Source organism: Corvus moneduloides, chromosome 3 (genome assembly GCF_009650955.1).
Source record: "Corvus moneduloides isolate bCorMon1 chromosome 3, bCorMon1.pri, whole genome shotgun sequence".
Lineage (NCBI taxonomy): Eukaryota > Metazoa > Chordata > Aves > Passeriformes > Corvidae > Corvus > Corvus moneduloides.
The window spans coordinates 64,184,633-64,205,819 of record NC_045478.1 but is presented as its reverse complement, the minus strand read 5'-3'; the positions used below and the strand labels follow the sequence as shown (position 1 = coordinate 64,205,819).

The 21,187-nt window shown below is 40.7% G+C and overlaps 1 protein-coding gene and 1 long non-coding RNA gene across 4 annotated transcripts in view; both read right to left on the bottom strand.

Moving 5' to 3' along the window:
- The window catches only part of SNX9 (sorting nexin 9), a 60,699-nt gene extending 49,357 nt beyond the window's left edge, over positions 1-11,342 (bottom strand). For both annotated transcript variants that reach the window (XM_032101939.1, XM_032101940.1), the window contains exon 1: positions 11,238-11,342. In XM_032101939.1, coding sequence (XP_031957830.1) covers positions 11,238-11,249 — 12 coding nt within the window. In that variant the 5' untranslated portion in view covers positions 11,250-11,342. The remainder of the gene's footprint in view (positions 1-11,237) is intronic.
- Positions 11,343-14,550: 3,208 nt separating this feature from the next.
- LOC116440785 lies at positions 14,551-19,709 on the bottom strand. Of its 2 annotated transcripts, XR_004238765.1 has the most exons (5): positions 19,142-19,709; positions 18,269-18,388; positions 16,615-16,774; positions 16,309-16,498; positions 14,551-15,021 (listed from the first exon to the last, which is right to left on the bottom strand). It is a non-coding gene; the product is annotated as an uncharacterized LOC116440785 (long non-coding RNA). The 2 variants fall into 2 exon arrangements; XR_004238766.1 differs by lacking the exon at positions 18,269-18,388 and having other exon boundaries at positions 19,142-19,704.
- Positions 19,710-21,187: the final 1,478 nt, after the last annotated feature.

The window sequence follows — 21,187 nt, the reverse complement described above, 5'->3', positions numbered from 1 at the left end:
TGATAAAGATCTATTATTATGAAGAAGAGACACCAATTTTATCTTTTTAACTAATACAGAGCAACTGGAGAAAATGTATATTGCTTGTATAGTGCTAGACATCACTTCTTGTGTATGTGCTCAACATCTGCCTAGAAAACTAGTCTGAAGAAACTGGAACATTTTATACTATGATTTAATTAAACAATAAGCAAAACATAGAATTTACTTGTTTATTTAAAACCTCCCTTTAGTATTAAATTTCTTTTCAATACAACTGTGTTCTGCTTTCAGCAACATCAGAATTGAAAGCAAACTCATCCAAAAAGTGAAACTAAGTTCAGTAAAGAACTCCACTTCTGGATGAAGAGAGATCACAATATCCAGGTATCATTATTCCAAGTTCCCTCACCAGCTGTAACTGCTGGATCCTCACATCACTCTACAAATTCACATTAAAAATGTCTCTTGACCTGCTGGCTCACTTTCCTCTGAGCAATTTTTCAACTCAAAAATAAGCTCACTAGCCTGCAGCTAATAATTTGAAGTCAACCATACTGACTATAAGCACATTAGAAATTAAACACAGACAAAAAGCTAAGAAACAAGGACTTGCATCACTTCTTCCTGCTAGTAAAACATGCTTGCAGACAGATGCAGAACAAGGAGATCTCTTCAGCCTCAGAAGCTGCACGTGCCTACAGTATTTCAGGCAGGTATTTAATTAAGTATTCACACTGGATTAAAAGGCCTATCTCATCTTGGAATTGATAACAAAACATGAAGAGTTTCCAAAAAGTACAAAATACAAAGTCTGAAGCCTTTATAGGGTAAGGGACAGCAAGGCAATACCCAATTCCCACCAACATGCATGTGGTTTAAACTACTGGCACTTCTAGAATGAAAGTGTAATAAGCGTATCTTGAAACCATTTCTGTATGATTTTGTGTAAGAAAGAAGTGTCTAGGCAAGTTTTCAAGTGTTAAAGAGACTTGGAAATGTTTTCTGTAGTAATAAACACAATAGCTTACTAGCCTCTTCAGCAACTTGGGCTTTCCTCAGTGAGGACAGATTAGCTCTACCACACAGGACTTCGCTGTCTGGCTGAAAATAATTTTTTGGTCATGAAGGACCACCTGAACTCTGTTCAAGCTAGTCCCACTCATTTTTTGTTACACATTTTATTTTTAATTCACAGAACATGACCTTCTTTATAGCTGTCTACCTGTAAGCAAACATCAGTACACCCCAAAGCCCACTGAAATGTCTCCTGGCCACCACTACAGGCAGAATGCATGTCAAGAACTTGCATTCAAGTGAATTCCTACACAGGAGGCCTCTTGTTCAGCTCAAGCATATGGGACTAAAAGTCATTGATGCAGAATGAGGTCCAAAATGGTTATATGACTAAGATCTCTTAAAAGTCTTAGAATATAACAGATCTTAAAATCTTAAGGTGTTAAAGCAAATTATAGCTTCTTTCCATGCAGTTATAACTCAGGTGGGTAGATGCCACAGAGCATGAAAAAAAGCAGAGAGAAACTGCAATGTTTTCCAGATTTACAACAGCGCTTTAAAATGTTAAAGTCTGAGATTTATCTATAAGCAGTTCAGTGGGTTAAAAAAGCAGCATTCAAATTCTGATATTTTCAGAATAACTATCATGCACTATTAAAAGAGGTGCTTGGTTACCTTTTGGTGTGTTCATACTGACTTATTTATGGGGTATTTTCAGACCCAAGAACAGAATCTCCATGCACCCAAGCAACACTGAAGCAAGGGAAATTCAGTTGCAGAAATACATTCAAGACACTCATGTGATTTAGAGATATTTCCAAATACTGACTCAGATACTCCCCTGAATCATATCTGAGCTTTCAGTTGGGTTAAGCACCTAAAAAGCTTTTTTCTTGTTTAAAATATTACTTATAAACCAGTTTTCAGTTAAAAATGTACTGCAAAACTTCTACCATGAGTGAGGAGCTCCAGTGATATCAGATCTTTTTCAGAATCAATTTACTGCACTGCTCCAAGTGCCCAGACTTCCCCATGTTTTCCTTTCTGAATACCAACCTTTTCCAGATCCTCAGACAAACTGGGGACTCAACAATTTCAAATTTGAGAACATTAACTCCAGTTTCACCACGACTACAGCAAGTAATAACTGCAGTAAGTACAGCATGGGTTTGTATTTACGGATGTTAGGCAGGATGCATTTATTTCAAGTGTGATTAAAATCGCTGCCTAGATTTATCATTACCGAGTCTCTGAAATCAAACTGCAACACTTGCAACTGTTTGCTGAACCAATACTTAATGGCATGTTTCAGAAGCCTGCTGTGCCAAGTCCCCTGATATTTGCCTGAAACTTTAAAGCCATCGGTATTGCACCCTCACAGTTCTGTCCCCAAAGAACAAAGCCAGTAAGATGTGAAGGTTTCAGAAAAATCCAGCAGCATTCACCAGAAAAATCGCCACATTGTGACCTACTCATTAAGACAGCTTGTAGTCACACAATAGTGCTGCCTCTACGAGACCAGAAATCAGAAAAAATTAGTAATTATCCGAATAATTGGAGAGGGACAAAGTTTTGCGAAGGTTATCTAGTGAACTTCAAGCCCTTTCAGACTCAGCACACTATTATACATTGTGCATCTCAATACACCACATGCACAGTATAAGCAAACGAATACTCGGCAAAGCAAACTAAGTGCACGTTAAAATGATGCTACTTCAAATAAAACTTCATCCATAAAATACAGAATGGAATAGCTGTACTACTCTGAAGTCCCAAGCACTGGTAAATATTAATAGGAAAACACATGCTCAATAGCACACTCCCTGAAAGCAGCTGGGAAGGAATCTGAAACGCCGCAGGATGAACTCTCCACATGGAATTCTGCTAAATTCTCTGTCACTTGAGTAACCAACATTAATCAATATACTAATGTTTTTTTATCTCTTAGCTCTTATTAGAAGCACTGTTATGTGAAAGCCTATGTTTACTTATAGTTTATGAACGCAAGTAAGGAAACTGTTACACCAACATAAATGCATTACCATTTTATCAGATGAAGCTTCTTTATTCTAGAAATGGGCAAGGTTCACATTTTTGGGGTTCTAAAGTATCCAAGCCTACAGCTATTTTAGGCTTTTCTATTGGCAGCGTAGAAAAGTACAAGACCCAGTAAAGTTACAAATTTCATTTCATGATAAATGGCAGCTCAAATAAGCAAAGCTCAGTCATTAGACCTGGCCAGAGAATACCCAGCACATGAACTGGACATTAATGATCTGCAATTTAATGCAATGTGCACACTACCAGTGTAGGCCTATCCCACTTTAAGACAAAGAAGAAAAAAAAAAAAAAAAAAAAACAATGCCTGGACAGATGCATAAAAAAACCAAAACAAAACAAAAAAGAGAGATAATGAGATAATGAATGACAGAACTGGATTAAGTCATGCAACATTTAAAGTTTGACAGGACACCTCACAAACTTTTCTTGTACCAGCAATGTTTACAGTGACAGAAAGCATCAAAAAAGTCTGAAAAAAAAGTTAGAACTTCTGCTTCCTCATGAATTACTAGAAAATTTGGCAGCTTGACAGAATGTGACAGAGCTGTTGATAAAAAAAATGTAATTCAACAACCTTCATACAAACTTCCAAGACTGTGGTCTAGTTATTTGCAACAAGGAAGATGCTTAATTTTGTATTCCACAAGCAATAATTTTCAGAAGAAAAATATAGGGCAATTAAGGAAGGAAATTACAATCCTGCTGAAAGAACTGTGCTGTAACTAGGTAAGCACTAATTACATTATATTATCTTATGTAATTGCAATATTCAGTTACTGAATTAAACCCTGACCCGCCAAAACAGGACTAATGCAGTGGAGGAAATAAAATATTTAAGCTTCACTCTCAAATCTGATGAAGGTATAGGGTGAAGTGAAGCACCTCATCAGTCATTGCCTTACTGCTGCAGAAAGATGAATTGTATAGGCTCTCCAGGCAATACTTGAATTTAAATCAGAACTAGAAGAAACAATAAATGTAATAGTCTTATATCAATAGTCTTTCTTCTGGAAACCACTTATATAATCACTGTAGTGGAAAAAAAAATCCTCATACAGAAGGGAGAAACAGCTTAAAGCTATTCTAAGACAATTTTTATGGCTGATCTTTAAAATTAGCCATTTTGTTCTATCAACCAGGAAAGCAAACACTTCGTTTGAATTGAGATGACAACTTATTTTTGCTCTGAACATTGAGAACTGCAGTTTCAGAAGGCTGGGAAAAGCAAAAGCAAGTCCAAAACCTACTGTGTTTAAACAGAGATACCATATGAATATACAAAATAAAAGCACAACAGTTCCCTTGCCAAGGAGGAGCAGATGGCAGCTCAGAGCAGAAGTCAGTAACTCAATGACAAGTAGTAAGAAAGAACACCCATCAACCAGTTGTACATCAGTCCCACTGTTTTACAAGAGTGAGACTGAATGATTTCACCTGGGCATGTCCCACTTGCAGAAACCCCAGGCCAGACATGGCTGCCTGTCCCCAGAAGCAGCTGTTTTGCTGGGACTCCCCAGAGACCTCCCACAAACTGCACTGCCTACCTTCTCACCACCTCCTCCTCCTTCCAGCCACCTATTTTGCACATTGGAAACCCCTCCTGTATAGTGGCTTCCTTTAAGGGGCAGGACCTGGGGGAAGAGCTGCTCCAAAATACAGGAGGAAATAGAGCTTTTACCCACAAAAAAAGAAGTTCACACACAGAGTCACTGGTTTGACTTTACCCAGCACACTTCGATGAGCACACACCCTGTTACCAGCAGTGCCCAGGACAGCTCATGTGCCCTTCATACCTTGCCATGTCCTGAATGCCTCCTCACAACTACACAACAGCTGGGTCAGGCTGCATAATGGCAGCTCCCTACAAGAAGAGCTGTCCCTTGTGCCCTTCTCCCCTTACTATGGGTCTCACAGATGACTATCTATCAAAGTTAAATGATTCTGGTCTTAAATGTCTTTTTTCTTTTTTTTTTCCCAGAGGCTTCTTATTCATATGAAGCTCAAAGATAAAGACTGTTTTGGAAAAAAAATGATAAGGCTCTGAGTTTAAATTAAATTTTCCAGTAAGCAATATGCTTTTTTTTTTTTCTCTTCAGTAGCACTTGAATTTTGCTTCTTGGACTACTACAAGATTGCTCTGTTGTTTGAACTTTCTGTTACTTGGGAAGCTCCTTTCCAATCATAAACTGCTGAGAAAGCAGCAATACAACTAAAGAAAATAAATGCACAAGCTCTGATTTTCAGCCCTCCAAGAAGTGTCAAGTGAGTTTGGATGCAAATGCAATTGTGAAACATGCCTTGAAATAGAAGAGGTTTAGCTTTAAATGCTGAACACTGCAATAGCTATTTACTTAAAATAATTCTAGATATCTAAATGCCCGTCTGTCCTACTGCAGGGCTGGTTGAAACAAATCACTCCCACTATTTACAGTCTCTTCTCTATTACCTGCTTTTAAAATGTTTTGCAAGACTGCTTCCAACATCATCAATGTTGCAATTGCTCGTAAATTTAATACAGGAGGGAGCCCACATATTTGAAATCGCAAAATTCTCAAATGATTTTTACCTTGGTGATCTCTGTAAACTCTGAAATTTGGCAGATGCCCTAATCAAATAAGGAGGAGTTTATTGAATATCCATACACTCTTCTAAGAGTTTTTTCAAGACCTGAAAATCTGAGGAGGAAGATAATTCACAGGAAAACCTTGAAAGAATGGAATAAAATAAACTTTTTTATGAAACTACAGTTAACTGTAAAGACTTATTGCTGAAATAAAATCAATATACAGAGAAATTCTGCCAGAGTGAAAATCTGAAACCCTGAATCTATAAACCAGATGTAGCTTATGACATCTGATACCAGACTTCCTTCTCTTTAGCTGCTGTAATCATGCTTTTAAATGATGACCTCTGGTAATGAGTCTCTGATGACTCAATGCCTAGGTGCTCAAAATAACTTTGAAAAACTGAGTCAGAGGAATCATTACTCAAGCCCAGCATCACACAGAGTCTTACCAGCTCCCCAGCTTTCCAGCACAGAAATGAGAAACCTTGAACTCGTAATTGTTGCAATGTAACACAAACCACATATCACTGAACCTTTAAAAGAGCATAAGGCCTGACAGAAAGACAAAAGAACAGAAAACCTGTGTCTTCATAAAATAAGACCATATCGGTTCTCACGTTCATCCTAACATCTGACTCCTCCAATAGGTCAGGAATCTGTGGCCAATCTGCATTACCAAACATTTTCACCTTCTCTAGCTATCTCATTGCCCCTTAAAAAACAAACCACCAAACCAAAATAATCTAAAAAGCCCTAGGAAGTATCCCCACATCTACTTAATAATTGCCTAAAAAACCCAAACAACATTTCACATGATTAGACCATGAAATCAAAATTGTTACTTCACCTAACTAATTTTGTTCCATCACATCCTACATATATAGATCAACTGTGATCTCATTTTTTCTTTATGTCTTGTTTTGCTGAATTAGATAATGGAACATGTTGAATGGATTATGACGTGATCTGCATACTAGAGGATCATCCCAACTCACAGATGTGTTAAGATTTATTAACTGAATCTTCCCTTAAGATGGATTTGCGAGAGGAGTCTACTTCCAAAGTTAGGAAAATACAAAATGTAGATTAACAGAACACAAAGTCCGGGTGTTTTGGAGGGTTTAGCACAGAGGGGTGCTTCACTTCCCAGCGCAAATCAGAACGAAGAATTGTTTCTGACCAACTCAATGAAAACATACAGATTTGTGATGGTATAATGGAAAATGTGGGACCTCTTTGGGAAGCCTTACACTGCTTAGAGAGCAATGGAGAATGAAAAAGAAAGATGAAAGGAAGAATACACACTTAAGGATAATAATCCTTAAGTCTAATGTGCTATTACCATTCCCTACCTGAAATTTTCATATGTAAATCATGACCTTCCCTCACCACAACTGCAAGAACCATGATGAATTCAACTATACCTGGCCAGTGATATTCACAAGAGAAAATCCAACATGATTAGATGGACAGAAAGTCTTGAACAGCATTTCCTTGTTTTAGAAGTACTGTTACATTGTATCTTCTTTAAAGAACAGAATTTTCAGTCTAAGCTTTCATCTCCCATAAAAAAGGGCCCCGTCCTAAAACCAGAACCAGATAAATGAGTCCTCAAAGTAGACAAACCATCGAACAATCAAGAACATAATGGTGGAATATAAGTGCCCCTAAAGTTATAAAGAAAAAACTGTTGGTACTGACAATAAGAGGGGCCTAACTTCATGAAGCTTATCAACAGCTGCCTTATGAAATACCTCTCTTGGGAAACCAATGTCACCAACATCAATGATGTTACTGCAATAAATCAGCTCCTAGTTTCAACTTCTAAATTAAAACTCTCACCACATGTTAGCAGCACAGGTTCTAGAAGAACTGTCTTGCCCATAGCCTATCCAGTTCTCTCAATAACATCACTTCCTTCTGAAATCAGGGCTTAACAAATGGCTAAAAATCAGCCTTTTCAAGAAAAGGACTCGCCTACATGCTAAAATAATAAATAAGTTTAAAAATAGGCTAAGGTAGGGAGAATGTTGTTTGAAAACCAGCATACTGCTCCCTGACATTTCTACCTCTCCCTATTCAATGAAGCTCAAAAACAAAAGAAAGGGCATGAGTAAAGCTGGGACTTGGCAAACTCCAGTGGGGAAAGAATAGGAAAGGCCAAAGAAATCACAGAAGAACAAATAGAAGAATGACAATCTCATCTGTGGCTTTTGTAAGCAACTATGACAGAAAGACATTTACAAAACTGCATCTTCCTTGTGACCAAGTTTTGAAAATTTTTTAGGTTCAGGCACTTTCTGGAATCATTTGTGACACAGTTAAAAAATAAGAATTAGTAAGATTAACTCTGTTTCTGAAGGAAGCATCGAAAATAAAAGTATCTAGCTTAAAGCATCGGTTCTTAAATGTGGACGTGAAATTGCTTTACCTCTGAAGTCGGGTTCAGTTAAATGACTGCAAAACTTTGGAAGTCTCCTAAACAATCTTCTTTTTTTCTTATTTTGATAGGGTTTAACACTTGTTTCAGTTTTTAGAGCATGTAACCTTGAGCAAACCACAAAATCCACTGCCAACCTACAGTAAGGACCTAGCCAACAAAAGAACGGCCTCCAGAAGCCTCAGATCCTCCATTTCCCAGGTATATTTCCACCCTTCCTCGTGAAAGTCTCCCCCTCCCAAATATACCACCCCACCCAATCTTCCATATCAGCTCTGAGCAAACTTTCAACTACTGCAACTCCCTAGAACTGGAGGAATGGCTCCGCTGCTTCCATTCAGTAATTTTTTTTGCTATTTCAGCAACTTACTGTAGCTTAAAAACAGGCCTGACAAGTGTTGGAGTAGACTCCTGGGATGTACATACACCATGAGATGAGGAGCAAGAAAGGAGAAGGAGCAATGGCCACTGCTAGTTTAGCTCACAGCATCAGACACAGCCTGCACAGCCTTCAGAGTGCTTGAGGCCTACAGCCACCCCAACCTGTTTTGACAAAAGACTCCCTACCAATTGCCAGCTAACAAATATGCTAGGAAAGCATCAGTAAAGGCTTCTTGGTATGAAAATAGTAGTCCTTTCCCCTAAAAGCTTTTATTGTTTCAATAAGAAACGCACTGATTTTGAATGGCCCATTACACAACTGTAGACCATGTCTTCATACAGAAAAACTCTAGGAATTTAATTGCTGTTTATCAAAGTGGGAGCAAGAAAACTGGCCAAGGACTACAAACTAGCTATGGAAGAAATCCCTGTTTGCATCCTCCATCCTCACAAAATCTAACACCTAGATTCAAGCATTTGTAAATATTGTAGAGAAAATGATAAAGCTGAAAACAGAAGCTGGGCAAGTTCAGATTCAAAATAAAGAAGCATTAACACTAGGAGAGTTGATGTTAAAAAAAAAAAAAAAGACAGACTGGATTTTCCATCATTGAAAGCATTCAAATCAAGACTGAATTTGCCCCCAGCCTTCCTTGGAAAATATATTCTAGTTTAAACAGGAATTAATACAGGAAACGCTAACAGCCCATACAGCACAGGCCAGGCCAGACTGTCAGTCACCCTTATCAGCTATATAGGATTTTACACCATTAAAGTTCAAAAAATTTATACTACAGACAACTACCTACAGTTCAGTTTTGTTAATATTTTGTGTAAAATACAAATACACTTTGCATATTTCTTCCAAAAAGATGCAAATCTGAAGGCGCAGAAGCAGAAAGTGAGAAGTTTGTTTACAATTTAAATAACAAAATTTACTTTTGAAATGAAATGATGACTAGCTTGTTGGCCGAGCTCCTAAAAACTGTTTTTTCAGCCCTTACACTGCTCAAAAAAACAATGTAACCATTACTACAGCTGACGTTCGCACAACGTGAACAAATTACAATCCAAAACAGGGCAGTTTGCAGAGAGAGACCCATCTCCCGAGTAGAGCTCACAGAAAATTAAGTAAGCTCTTCAGTACTGCTCTCAGTTTCAGCATAAGAAAATAATAACAATAAAATACCAACTCTTTACTGACTACCACTTACCAATTTTAGCCTTCAAGTTAAAGTACATTACCATATCTTGCAATGTGTAGAATGAAAAAAACTGCACCATCTGATTTCAAGCCAGTCCAGGTTAGGAAGTCAGAAATTATACGCCCTTCCATCTGGGACCACAATGTCTCAAAAATATTTAAAGAAAAGCAAAGTGAATGTTTCCAAATGTATGAATAAAATGGATCACGTGTTCGGCACAGAACACAGGATCCCATGAGGATACTGCACCTCAAAGCGTGCAGAGAAACAGTAAACTGGTTTAGTACAGTATCTGCCTAACATACTGTGTATTATGTAGTATATGCACACCAGAAGTAATTTTCTTGCTACCTACAAGATTGATTAAAAATTACTCATACACACATCCCATAAATTAGTGGAACCCACCAATGTTAAAACCAAATCTATCAACAATATTCTAAAAGCTCAAAAGGAACATAAATTTCACTATATTGACTATATTCACTGTATTTTTAAATTGCCTAAGTGATTTTGAATCCTAAAATTAAGTTCTCTGTTCTTCTGAAAAAGTTCATTAAAACATGAGCCACCATCAGCTTACATGGTTACAGAGACAGCTACTTATACATTAAATCTGACACGTTAAAGATGTGGAATTTCTTCAGCACTGAGAACTGCAACACAAGTAGTACACTGTATGAGAACCGCCTCAGTAAAAGGAAGTTTTTTAAACAGCTGGCCACACTAATGGAATCAGGTGACTCAAAGTAATACTTCAAATACCAAAAAAGTCTTCCTGAGATATTTAGACAAGTCACAGATGAGCTGCTGGTGGATGTTAACTCACACCTACACAAGCCGAGGTGCTTTCATCAACCAATATAGTAAACAAATATTGTTTATTTAGATATTTTCAGATAGGATGGGCTAATTTTGACAGTTGCATTAGTAGCAGATACTGTTGAAGAACTGAACAATTTAACTTCCTGTCTTTTTTTTTTTCTTGTGTAAAATCAGAGCTTACTATTAAGAGGTCGCACAGTGCGGACTCTGGACTCCACCAGAGACCCAGCACAGCCAGCCCGGGATGCCACCGAGGGGGTCAGCATCAGCTGCCCTGACGCGCCGGGGGCGCGGGGGGCGAGCGGGCCGGGGCAGCCGGTGCCGGGACGGGGCGGCGGGGCCCGCGGGTGGCCGAGGCCTCTCCCACCGCCCCGCCACTCGCCGGGCTCGGTGGAAGCGGGGCAGGGGCGCCCGGGCTGCAGGAGCAGCACACTCGGCCTCCGGCGGCTCTTCGGCCCTACGGTCGTTCCGCCGAGGCGTGGGGACGGCGGGGCACAAACACAGCAGAAAAACAACTTTCCCCCGCCCCGGAGTCGCCGCTGCCCCGCCGAGCCCCGACCAGGGGCCGGGCAGCGGCGGCGAGGCCCGAGAGCGGCGCTCCCTCCCTCCCGCGGCCGGCGGCGAGGGGCAGGCGCCGGAGAGGGAGCGGCTCCCCGACCCCCGGCACACAGCCCGTCCGCCGCGGGACCCCCACCCGCCCGGCCGGGCCCGCGGGCGCAGAGGGCGCCCCGGCGCCGCCTCCCGAACCCCGGGCGCTGCTCACCTTGGTGGCCATGGCGCTGCCGGCGCGGGCTGCGCTGCCGCTCTGCCCTCCCTCTCTCCCTCCCTCTCTCCGTGCCGCGGCTGCTCGATCGGTCGGTCGGTGTGTCCGGCCCGCCCGCTGCCGCCGCTGGGCCGCGCAGGCGGCTCCTCCTCAGCGTCCCCCGGCCGCCGCCGCCTCCTGGGGGCCGCTGTGCGGCTCAGCAGCCGAGCGCCGGCGCTGGGCAGGCGGAGGCTGATGTGGCCGCGCCGCGATGCCCCCGCCTCGGCCGCCCTTTCCGCCGGCTCGGCTCGGCACCCGGAGGCAGTGGCGGAGCTGTTTGCCCGCAGCCTTTCTGTCAGGGCTGGGGGGAGGGAGGCACCCGCTGCGCTGCGGTGATCCCCGGGGGAGCCGCCCCGGCCGGTCCCGGGGGCGATGGGGGCAGACGAACCTCCCCCACCCCCAGTGCCCTAAAGGGCTTCGCTTTGTAGTCAGAGTTTGGCCTCAAATTCTCGCTCGCGTGGGGAAGAGAGCCCGCAGGAAGGCGTTATGTGCCCCTCGGGTGCCTTTGAACGGAAATTTCAAAGTAACTGTACAGCAAGGAAAGCAATTTTTTCCTCGGCCATGCTCCATCCGCAGTTGTCAGGGCGCTGTGCGTCACCCCTGACCTGTTTCAGCCGGGTCTTGGTGCACAGCAGCAGTAAAAAGCACCAAGGAGCTGCTCAAGGTCGGTAGCATTCCTGTTGGGCACACTACGACCATATCATAAAAACTAACTGCGACCCTACCTGACTTCCAGCCTGCAGGAGAGATGAGATGAGAGTCTAAAAGAAGGGGAATATGAAAATACAGTGGCAGATCACGCAAGGTACTGCACCATCCAAAAAGTGCAGCTTCTCATTGGTATTTGTGTAGTGGTTGGCCTGGAATCAGAAGATGTTTCCTTTCTGTAGAAGGAAATACACGGTGTAACAGTCAGGAATGCCAGGGAGAGCCCTAGGAGGCAGGTAAGCGGTAGGGAAACTGCATAGAACTCTACATCTGTATTTCCTTGCCCAAAGAATTACAAGCTTTTCTTCTGCTATTGGTATAGTTTCTCAGTGAGAGCTTTATTAAAAGAGAGAAATATGTTCACCGGTTTTGGTTGGTTTTTTACGTTGGAAAAAAATTTCCACCTTGGACCTGTGAAATAGTTTCCATGGAGAGTGAGGATGAGGAAATAAGAGGAAGCTGGCTGTTCAGTTGCCACCACTTTCTGAGTGATTGAACTGATTAACTTCAAAAGTTTTCTAACTCATTCACTTCTTTTTTTATCTTTTTCAGAATTCAAATAAATACAACATTTCCAACTTCCTATTCTCTGTAACAGCAGTACCTAAAGTGAAATCTTTGTGTGTGGCCCACAAAAGACCTTTTAGGACACCACCTTTAAGCAGAAGTATTGTATTTAGCATGAGCTTTGCCATGTGGTCCCTCAACAGACTGGCATTTCATCCACCTTAGAAGCAAAACTCCGTGAAGCTGGCATCATTTCTGTACTAAGAGACCCTCTTTTTCCACCTTCCCACCAACAATCTTTCCAACATAGTATGTTTTGATCCAATCCTCTAGTGAACATCTTACAAAAAGGGGAGAGGTATGAAACGCAGAGACCCAGCACTGTGTCCCTTAGGGATCCCAAACTGATAGGTGTGTGAAGCACCCTCTGTCCTTTCTCCAGATGCTGCTTTGCTATGTGAAATATAATAAACTTGTGGCTTTAGCATAAGCTCGAGTCTGTGTCATTTTTTACCTGTGGTCAGCACAGCTGCCAGAAAAGTTTAATGTGCAGCCACTACCCAGTGTGCTTTAGCAGAGCTCTGCTTGCCATCCGGGGAATGAAGAACACAGTCATGATTTGTTCAGCCTCTCTGTATGCTTAAAGCCTCCAGTTTACTGTTTTCCACTGTGAGGTACTCCTGAAAATAAATCTTACTTGGTAAGTTTGAGGGATGAAGGAAATATTAGTTTCCTTCAGTGTGAGAGAATAGTCTGGAAAAAAACAATTTATTATGGGAGCTTTCCAATATTATTTGCAATTAATTGCTGGTAATTCTTGTCTTAATGAAGATATTCTTAGGAATCACTTTGGATTGCAAGTAAACATATCTCTTTTTAGCCGTTAAGATTTATTATTTCTTAACACAGAGGGCCAAATAGCCACAAATTGCTAATGAAATCACTTAACATTTCCAAAACTTCCAAAATTAGTTACTTTTTTGCTACCAAGCCATGTCCTAGTTAATTAGGACAGGATGTTAGCTTAGCATTAGACATAAAAGAAATCTCAGTGGCTTCAGTGGGGTTGTTTACATATCTAAGCCTTTGGTAGTTTTGAAGTGTAGTGCTCTGTGTGGAGCTTATCAGCTTTCAAACACAGTTGACTCATTACTCACTTTGTACTAAAGCCCCCATGTATGCTACAACAAATATTTCCAACTCAGAAAAAAACAATCAGTAACAGAAGAAAATCCCTTGCCTGGCACATAAGTGACTTTTCTCTACAGATTTCTACTAGGTGTGTATCTTTGCAGTTAGCTGGTCTGCAGTGGTTCCCAGGAACTCAGAGTCCACGGAGAAGTGATCTGTTGCAGAGCCTCATCAAACGAAAAGCTCCTGCCAACAGTGCTATGCAGATTTTTTAATTAAAGATGGACTCTGAGAAGGGACATGGAGAACATTTGCTAAATACTGTTCTCTGCTCAGCAAGGCCTGCCTGTAGCTTCAAGCTCACAGGAAGTCAGTGACCTTGTATGTTCTGACTTATGCAAACTTGGTGGGGAATGATAAAGAAAAAGTGTTCTTCAGATAACCTTCAAATTGAAAACGATCTGGAGAAAGAACTATGTTTTGTGTTTTTAAGCCGCTGTCCCCAGGAGCTCCTTGAGGTGGTGCACCTTGGATTTTTCCCTGCTAGCAGGCTGTGCCCTGAGCAGTACCTGGGTGACGCACTGTGGTGACTGAGGTGACCCTGAGGCGTTTACCACAGCTGTGAAGACATTTTGAGCAACAATTATCACTAGTGCCAACAACTTTGCAAATGGAGCAGGCTGTCAAATACAAGTTTTTCTGAAGTCTTTGCAGGAGGCATACAGAGAGTACATTGTCCTAGGTCTTTCCTTTCAAAGGTGTTTTATAAAGTAAGAAGTGATTGAATTTTTTCTTGGTTGAAAGCCTAACAATGTGGCCTGCATGATAACATCTGTTCCACACTAAATGCTTTTAGCTCAAGATTTCTAACTACATTAATCAGGAAACCTAACACAAAAACATTTCAACTATTTCTTATTCCTTTTTATTATCATGATTACCTTAGTCATCTGATACACACTATCTCTTAAGAAGGGGTAGAGATTTTTCACATTTTCAAAGCCTTAAAATTAACTGTACAAGCAATTACTTGCTTTATGAATCAAGAATAGTACTGTATTCTTCATCTTCAGAAGTCGTATCTGCACACCTTCATCCACTTCTTCACAAGAGGTTCTTTGGGCGTCATGTTTCCTCTCAGCTGAGCAGCAGTTTCTCTTTCAGAGGTGTGTTGACACCATTTCTTCAATGTTTCTGAGAAGTTTGCTAGATAGCAATATAAAATACTGCTTCCTCCTATCTTCTGTCTCCTTCCCCAGATTTGGACAGAAAATGATAGGAGCTGCCACATGCATGAAACCTCGTGTTATCTGTGCAGAGCAGGAAGGGAGCAGCTGCTGAATCACATTTGTGCATTGCTCTGTTCAGCAATGTCCAGTGGCATCACTTGCAAATGTATCTGAAAAATACATTTAACAAAATGTATTCTGAGGGGAAAAAAAGAATATTTTCCTTTCTTTTGTGTTGGGAGTTTTTGGACAGAAAGGACATGAAATCTTGAATCATATGGCATTGCAGGAAAGCATGATCTTACCTCTCATTTACCCAGAACTTAACGTGGCAGTTTAAAATGATGCTTAAGAGATTGCAGACACACTTTCTGATCTTACTCTGCACCTGGCGCTGGAAGATCACTATCAAAACAGTAAGGCAGACAGTCCTGAAATACTGTTGGATTTCCTAGCTCATAAAGGCTTCTTTAGAAAATTGCACCCAAAATTGCACCCAAATTACTGTGAGTTTTCCATCTCCGAATTTCTTTCTGAATAAGCAGTTCTGAGAAAAACTGTGCTTCAGGCATTTGCTTTTAACTTAAGGATTTTATCTCCTTAGAGCTGGTAATCAAGTGCCATTATTATCTGAACTGTGGCATATAATGTGAGCCCTTTTCAAGTTAAGTTCTGATTTTATGTATTTATATTTCTAATAAACACACAGCCAAGACTGGTTTTGTGCCCTGTATGAATCTGATGTTTTCTTTACACTGTGGGAAAAGTGCAATGCCATGCTATGCTAAATTCTGTACTCTCAGGGTGTTGGGGTGTTTTAAACACATCTTTGTGAAGCCGAGAGTTTGGTGGACTAGTCTCAATCTTCTGTTTAAAAATCCATAAAAACAGCTGCTGGCCATTGAAGATGTGAAAAAGCTACCCCAAAAAAAAAAAAAAAAAAAAAAGGAAGGAAGGAAGGAAGAAGAAGAAGAGAAAAGAGAGAAAGAAAGTGTGGGTGTTCCAGAGACAACATGTTGTTACAATGTGCTTTTGGACTTGGTCAATTTTTTGAAAGCGCCTTTTTTTCTCTTTTTCTTTGGTGAAGCTGATTGCAAAGGTCGTGTTTTGATCACACTCAAGGGAGAGGGAGAAGTCTGGATTAAACACCTTGTGCAGATCCTTACGGATGAGCACCATGGCTGCAACAGCTAGGAGCTTGCTTGGTCATGATGATCTATTCTTTCTTTAGATAGTAGCGGGTGAACCAGGTTTTTTCTCTCTTTTTTCCTTAACTGTAACCAATGTTTTGAGCAATTCTGGTATTATTTTTTCTGACTTTTCAGCAGAATAATCAATGATAGATGTATGTAATTTTTAGCAGTGTAAGCTTTGAAAGAAATTATACAAAAAATGATACTTTCTTGTGCAAGGGATAAAACATTTCTCAAAACACCTAACATTACTATAATTCTTACTTTTTTTCATTCCCTTCTGAGCTGTATACTGTTTGGTAGTATGCATGCTTACATCTGTGATAGGATACTTGTACACACATATGTCATGCACTTTAGATGGTTTGCATTTAGATTTTTTGTTCATACTTTATGTTCATTTGTGCGTCAGTGCTAGGGCTGTTGGGATCAATAGGGTTTGAACTCAGCTTTCCTGAAAAATAGAATACAGTTCAGTAAAAAGTATATTTTAAAAGGGATAAATGTTTCCATTTTTCTTCTTACTAGCTTTAAAAAGAGTGACATACCATTAACACTATTGATTCTTACCACTAGTGACCCTTTCCATCTGGAGTGCTGACTGCCTGTGGCTTATTTCCATTTTTCCTGTTATGGCGAAAGGGCTGTGCCAGCTGCTGTGCCCTCACATCTCAGGGGACTGCGGTCTCAACAAGCAAAGCAACAGGAGTGGGATCCACTATGTGTTCACCTAAACATACAAGTACATAAATGATGAGGTCCTGTCAACTTTAATAAGCTTTTGCTTCTTAAGATTGCACTCAAGTTGTCTTCCAACGCACAAGACAGTTGATTGTGCTAAAGATGTAATTGATTATTCTCTGCTGATGTGTTTAGATGAAGGTCCAGCTATTTGTCCTCACTGAGTAGCTCACTCAGAAGAAAGCTACAGAAGGCTGCAGGACAAACATGGTCTGAGCTCTCCTGCACTGGTCTCTGAGTTTCTGTGGAGGGGAGCAGTAGCACACTGTGAGTCTGCCTGTGTAGCACCAGGCTGCAGCTTTTTGAGACAGCTTAATGAAAGTAAGATCAAATCTATGGGCATATATCTATGGCCATTTATATTTAAATTCAAAGGACAGTCAGTATCAAACCTTTGTAAGGCATGCATTGCTCTGCATTGTGATGGTAAGCATGCAAAGCTGCAGACCCGGTGGATAAATGCTCTGTCATGAGTATATACTTTTAAATGTAAACAAAGTAATTTATGTGCTCTCTTTATTATGAAACAAGAATTATCATTTTACCTGACCAGCATGGATTTCAAATGTGTTGTATCCCTGGTTTACTGATTGCTCTCCAGTGTGGACAGCATTCACTCACGCTTTTTCCCCCATGACACAGAAGATGTTTTGGAGCAATACAATTCTGACTTTTCAAATAGTTTGTGATTTTCCATTTCTAAAAATTTATTACTTCATTACATTTTTTTCTGTTTTCATCATGGAGATTTTGGGGATTTCAGGGTCTCTAGCTTACTGTGTTTCCATATACAAGGAATTCAGTCCTGTAGCATTCATTTTATGAGATCACCAAAAGACTAAAACAGGCCTTAGTGTCCTTTACCCCTCAAATCTTATTTTGAGCCACTGATCCCTTTAGAAATAATTGACAGTGAAATTATTTCACAACAGAAGCTGCTGATCAGCAGCTCCCCTGCATTCATAAACCCATCTTTAATGAACGCAGGTAAAGGTGATGAGAAATGCTTCAAAGCAGAAGCAAAGCAATTAATTTCCACTAGCTGTTGTTCATCTGCATTTTCTGTAGTAGGGTTAGGGTGTCCTGCAGCTAGAGAAAGAGTTATGAAGCCTCTTTCTAGTGCATATATATTTCTCACTTGAGTCAACCCATGTTAGATCTCCAGAGCATAATCTGTCTTCTAGCCCAGACAAGTCCAAGAGGGGATAAAATAAAGGGAGAAAGTAGAAGCTTTCCTGAAATTCATTATACTTTCGTGAATTTCATAAACTAGATGTAGTCCTTTTATAAGTTTCTCCTGTCTTGAGGGAGGATCTTGGAATCTTAAGGTCCTTTTGACCCTACATTTTGTGATTTGTTTCTGCTCATTGTAACCAATAGAGATCATGCTATCCTAGTAGAGAGATAACAATGTACAAGAGAAGAAAAATGAAAGCCTATGGCTAGATGATGGGCTACAAAAGAGGCTTTGTAGGCTGCATACCTTGCATTGCTGCTGAGCAAATTATGTGACTGTGGGCAGGTCAGAAAATTTCAAGTATCTATGGGGTTTTTTGTAATCACTGCCTCATATTAGGTTTTGAAGAAAAGCATTTTTCTTTGGCTGCAGGGTACAAGATCATTCATTAGTAGGAGTATTAAATAGCTGGCAGTTCCAAGATACTTTATAGAATTAAGTATTCAAACCTTTTTTAAAAATCCAGTATTACTAAAAAAACCAATAAGTCTACTCAAGCATTTAATTTATTACCAGTGTTAAAATAAAAATTATACATTAGGGATTTAAGTGCTTCACTTCTTTCTGCATGTGAGATGTTCGTACTAGCTGACACTTCTTTTCTTCAGATATTCAGAAACAGCCCTAGGGATAGCTCTAGCTACCCAGGAAAGGCAGTTGTCAAAAACCCTACAAATATTTCCTGGAAATCTGACTCTTACACTGAGGTTAAAGAGAGAAGACAGAGGGGAGCAAATTCTGCTTCTCCCTTTTCCAGAGTACAGATTTTCTTATTTTTTTGACAGAGGATAAAGCTTGGAGCTTGCTTCGATGAGGAGCTCTAAACATATTCTGTAAATTGAGAGTTCCCCTTTAAGTTTACAGAATATTCTTGTTCAAACGGTTTAAACTGAAGGGGAACATAGCAAATGCAGCACCAGTCAGTCATGTGTCCTGTTTGTGGTTAGTCACACAAAGCCAATTTTTTCAGATGCTAAGCTATACCCCTTTTTTTTTTTTTTAAAGAAAAAAGACTGAACACAGCTGCTCTTGACATAAAAAACAGTCACTGAACAAATAAAAAAGCACTATGCTATGAAAGTAACAGCTGACATTTAGAAATTACTTCAGTGAGCTTACCAGAGAGATGCTGAGGACAAGACCTGCAAGATGATGAAGTACATTTTCTCATTTTCTTGAACTCATCCTGTGCATTTTTTCAGCATATCACATCATTCAGTGTGTCTCTGGCGATGGGTTTACCCAAAAGGTGTTCTTTATCAGGAGGTTGCTGGTGTTTCCTGTCATTGCTACATCAGTCCAAGGTGTTTAGAAGAATAAAAAACTGCTGCTACAGACAATGTCACAAAATTAAATTAAAGTTAAATTGAAAAGATACTCCTTAAAGTTATAACAAATGAAAGAGAAAATGTGATTGTAATACGACTTTTAAAAAAACCGAAACAAACATAAAACCCCTTAAGCACTGCCGTGAGTCATGAAACCTACTAATATTTTTAGTTTTCTTTTGTGAATCTTCTATTTCTAAGCTTTGTTTTCCACCACAAACATACAGGATCTACCCTGCATCTGTGTGAGGTAGGACTGGTGGCAGCCTCCGGCCATCCAGTCTACAACCATGCCCTTCTATATGAAGGAGTGTAGCCACAATGAACATTTTTCCCACAGTTCTAAATAGTTGACCTGTCTGTCAGGCAAATTCAAAGCTTTAATTCCACATCAGATCCAGAGATTTCCCTGGAATTTTTAATGGCAATGAAATTGAAGAGTTTCCTAGCACCTTTTCAGGGTCTCTGCAGAGAAGCGCAGACCACAATTAAATGAAGCAATTGCAGTGAGATAAAAATCTGGGCTTTACCTCATCCTCGTCCCTACAGGTGGTTCCTAACCTGCCAAGCAGTTTTTCCCAGCTCACAGAAACTCACTTTTGACTGCATCCTCCAGGCCACTTCTCCCATTGCTAACCTCTTCACTGTTTTCCCTAGCAATCCCCAACCAAACCCTGCTGAGCTTCTGCTTTGACCCCAGCTGGCAACAACCATTTGTTGGTTGGGTTTTTTTTCCTCAGGCTACAGCTGCTCAGCAGCTTCCTTGCACAAAAGCAGTTGTAACTGCAGACTTCTCCTCAAGGACAGGTGACTTAAAGACTTAAATTCTCTAGCCTCTCAGTCACATGATTTGGGGAAGGATAGAGACAGGCAAGACGGAACTTTCACAAAAACACAGTTCACCTGGAGCTAAGAGATGTTCCTTGACAGAGGCAAACATATCCATGGATATCCTATGCCTAGTGAGATATGCTCTTCCTAAACAAAAAGGACTGTTCCTTTAAATCAACCATCAGAATATCCAGATCTGATCCAGCAGGCATATCTCCCATCCATGTAGATGCTATTATTCCATTCATATGGCCTGACTGCCTGGAAACATCTCTGCTGCCAAATCTACAGTGGTTTTCCCTGCAGCAATTGCTGCTGGCTTACTGTCCTCAGCCAAATGCCTCTGGCTGTGCGACAGCCTTGGATTTTGTATTCTGGATGGATTTTCTCTCATTCGTTTTTATGTAAGATGTTAAGTCTCCCTTAAGAGTGTTTTTTTCTGAAGAGAAGTCTTCACTCTTATGTTTAATTACAGAGCATGTGAGAAGAAACACTTCAGGCTGTTTTCTACTGAGTTCCTCTGACACCATCCCTCCTTCAGGCATCCCCATCAACAGGCAGTTTTTGCTTTGTGTCTTTCCAGTATAACTGAGCCTGATAGCTGTTATTCCAACCAGTTGGCGTCTGGGACATGAATGCCAACAGACAGTTCAGGGTAACCTAATAGCATTTTTTATTTTTCCTACCTGCTTAGCAAAGTCCAGATTTCACAATGTCAAAATAATTGGAATGTTACCCACCTGAGGATAAGTTAAACCAGCACATTTTGCTATGAGCTTTCAGTAAGCTGGTCAAATGAGGAAAGGGGGTGCAGTCTTGTTTTAAAGCATTGGTAGATGACCTGCTGTGCAATGAAAGTCTCTGTTGGCTCAGTGACAACCTGAATCAGCAGAGAGCTGGGGCCTGGCAGGGATGATGCTGCTGCTGCTGCCACTGCACTTTGCTCTCTCTAAGGCTGATTCTCTGCCACCAGTGGCAGAAGTGCATGGGGAAGTGCCCTGGCTGT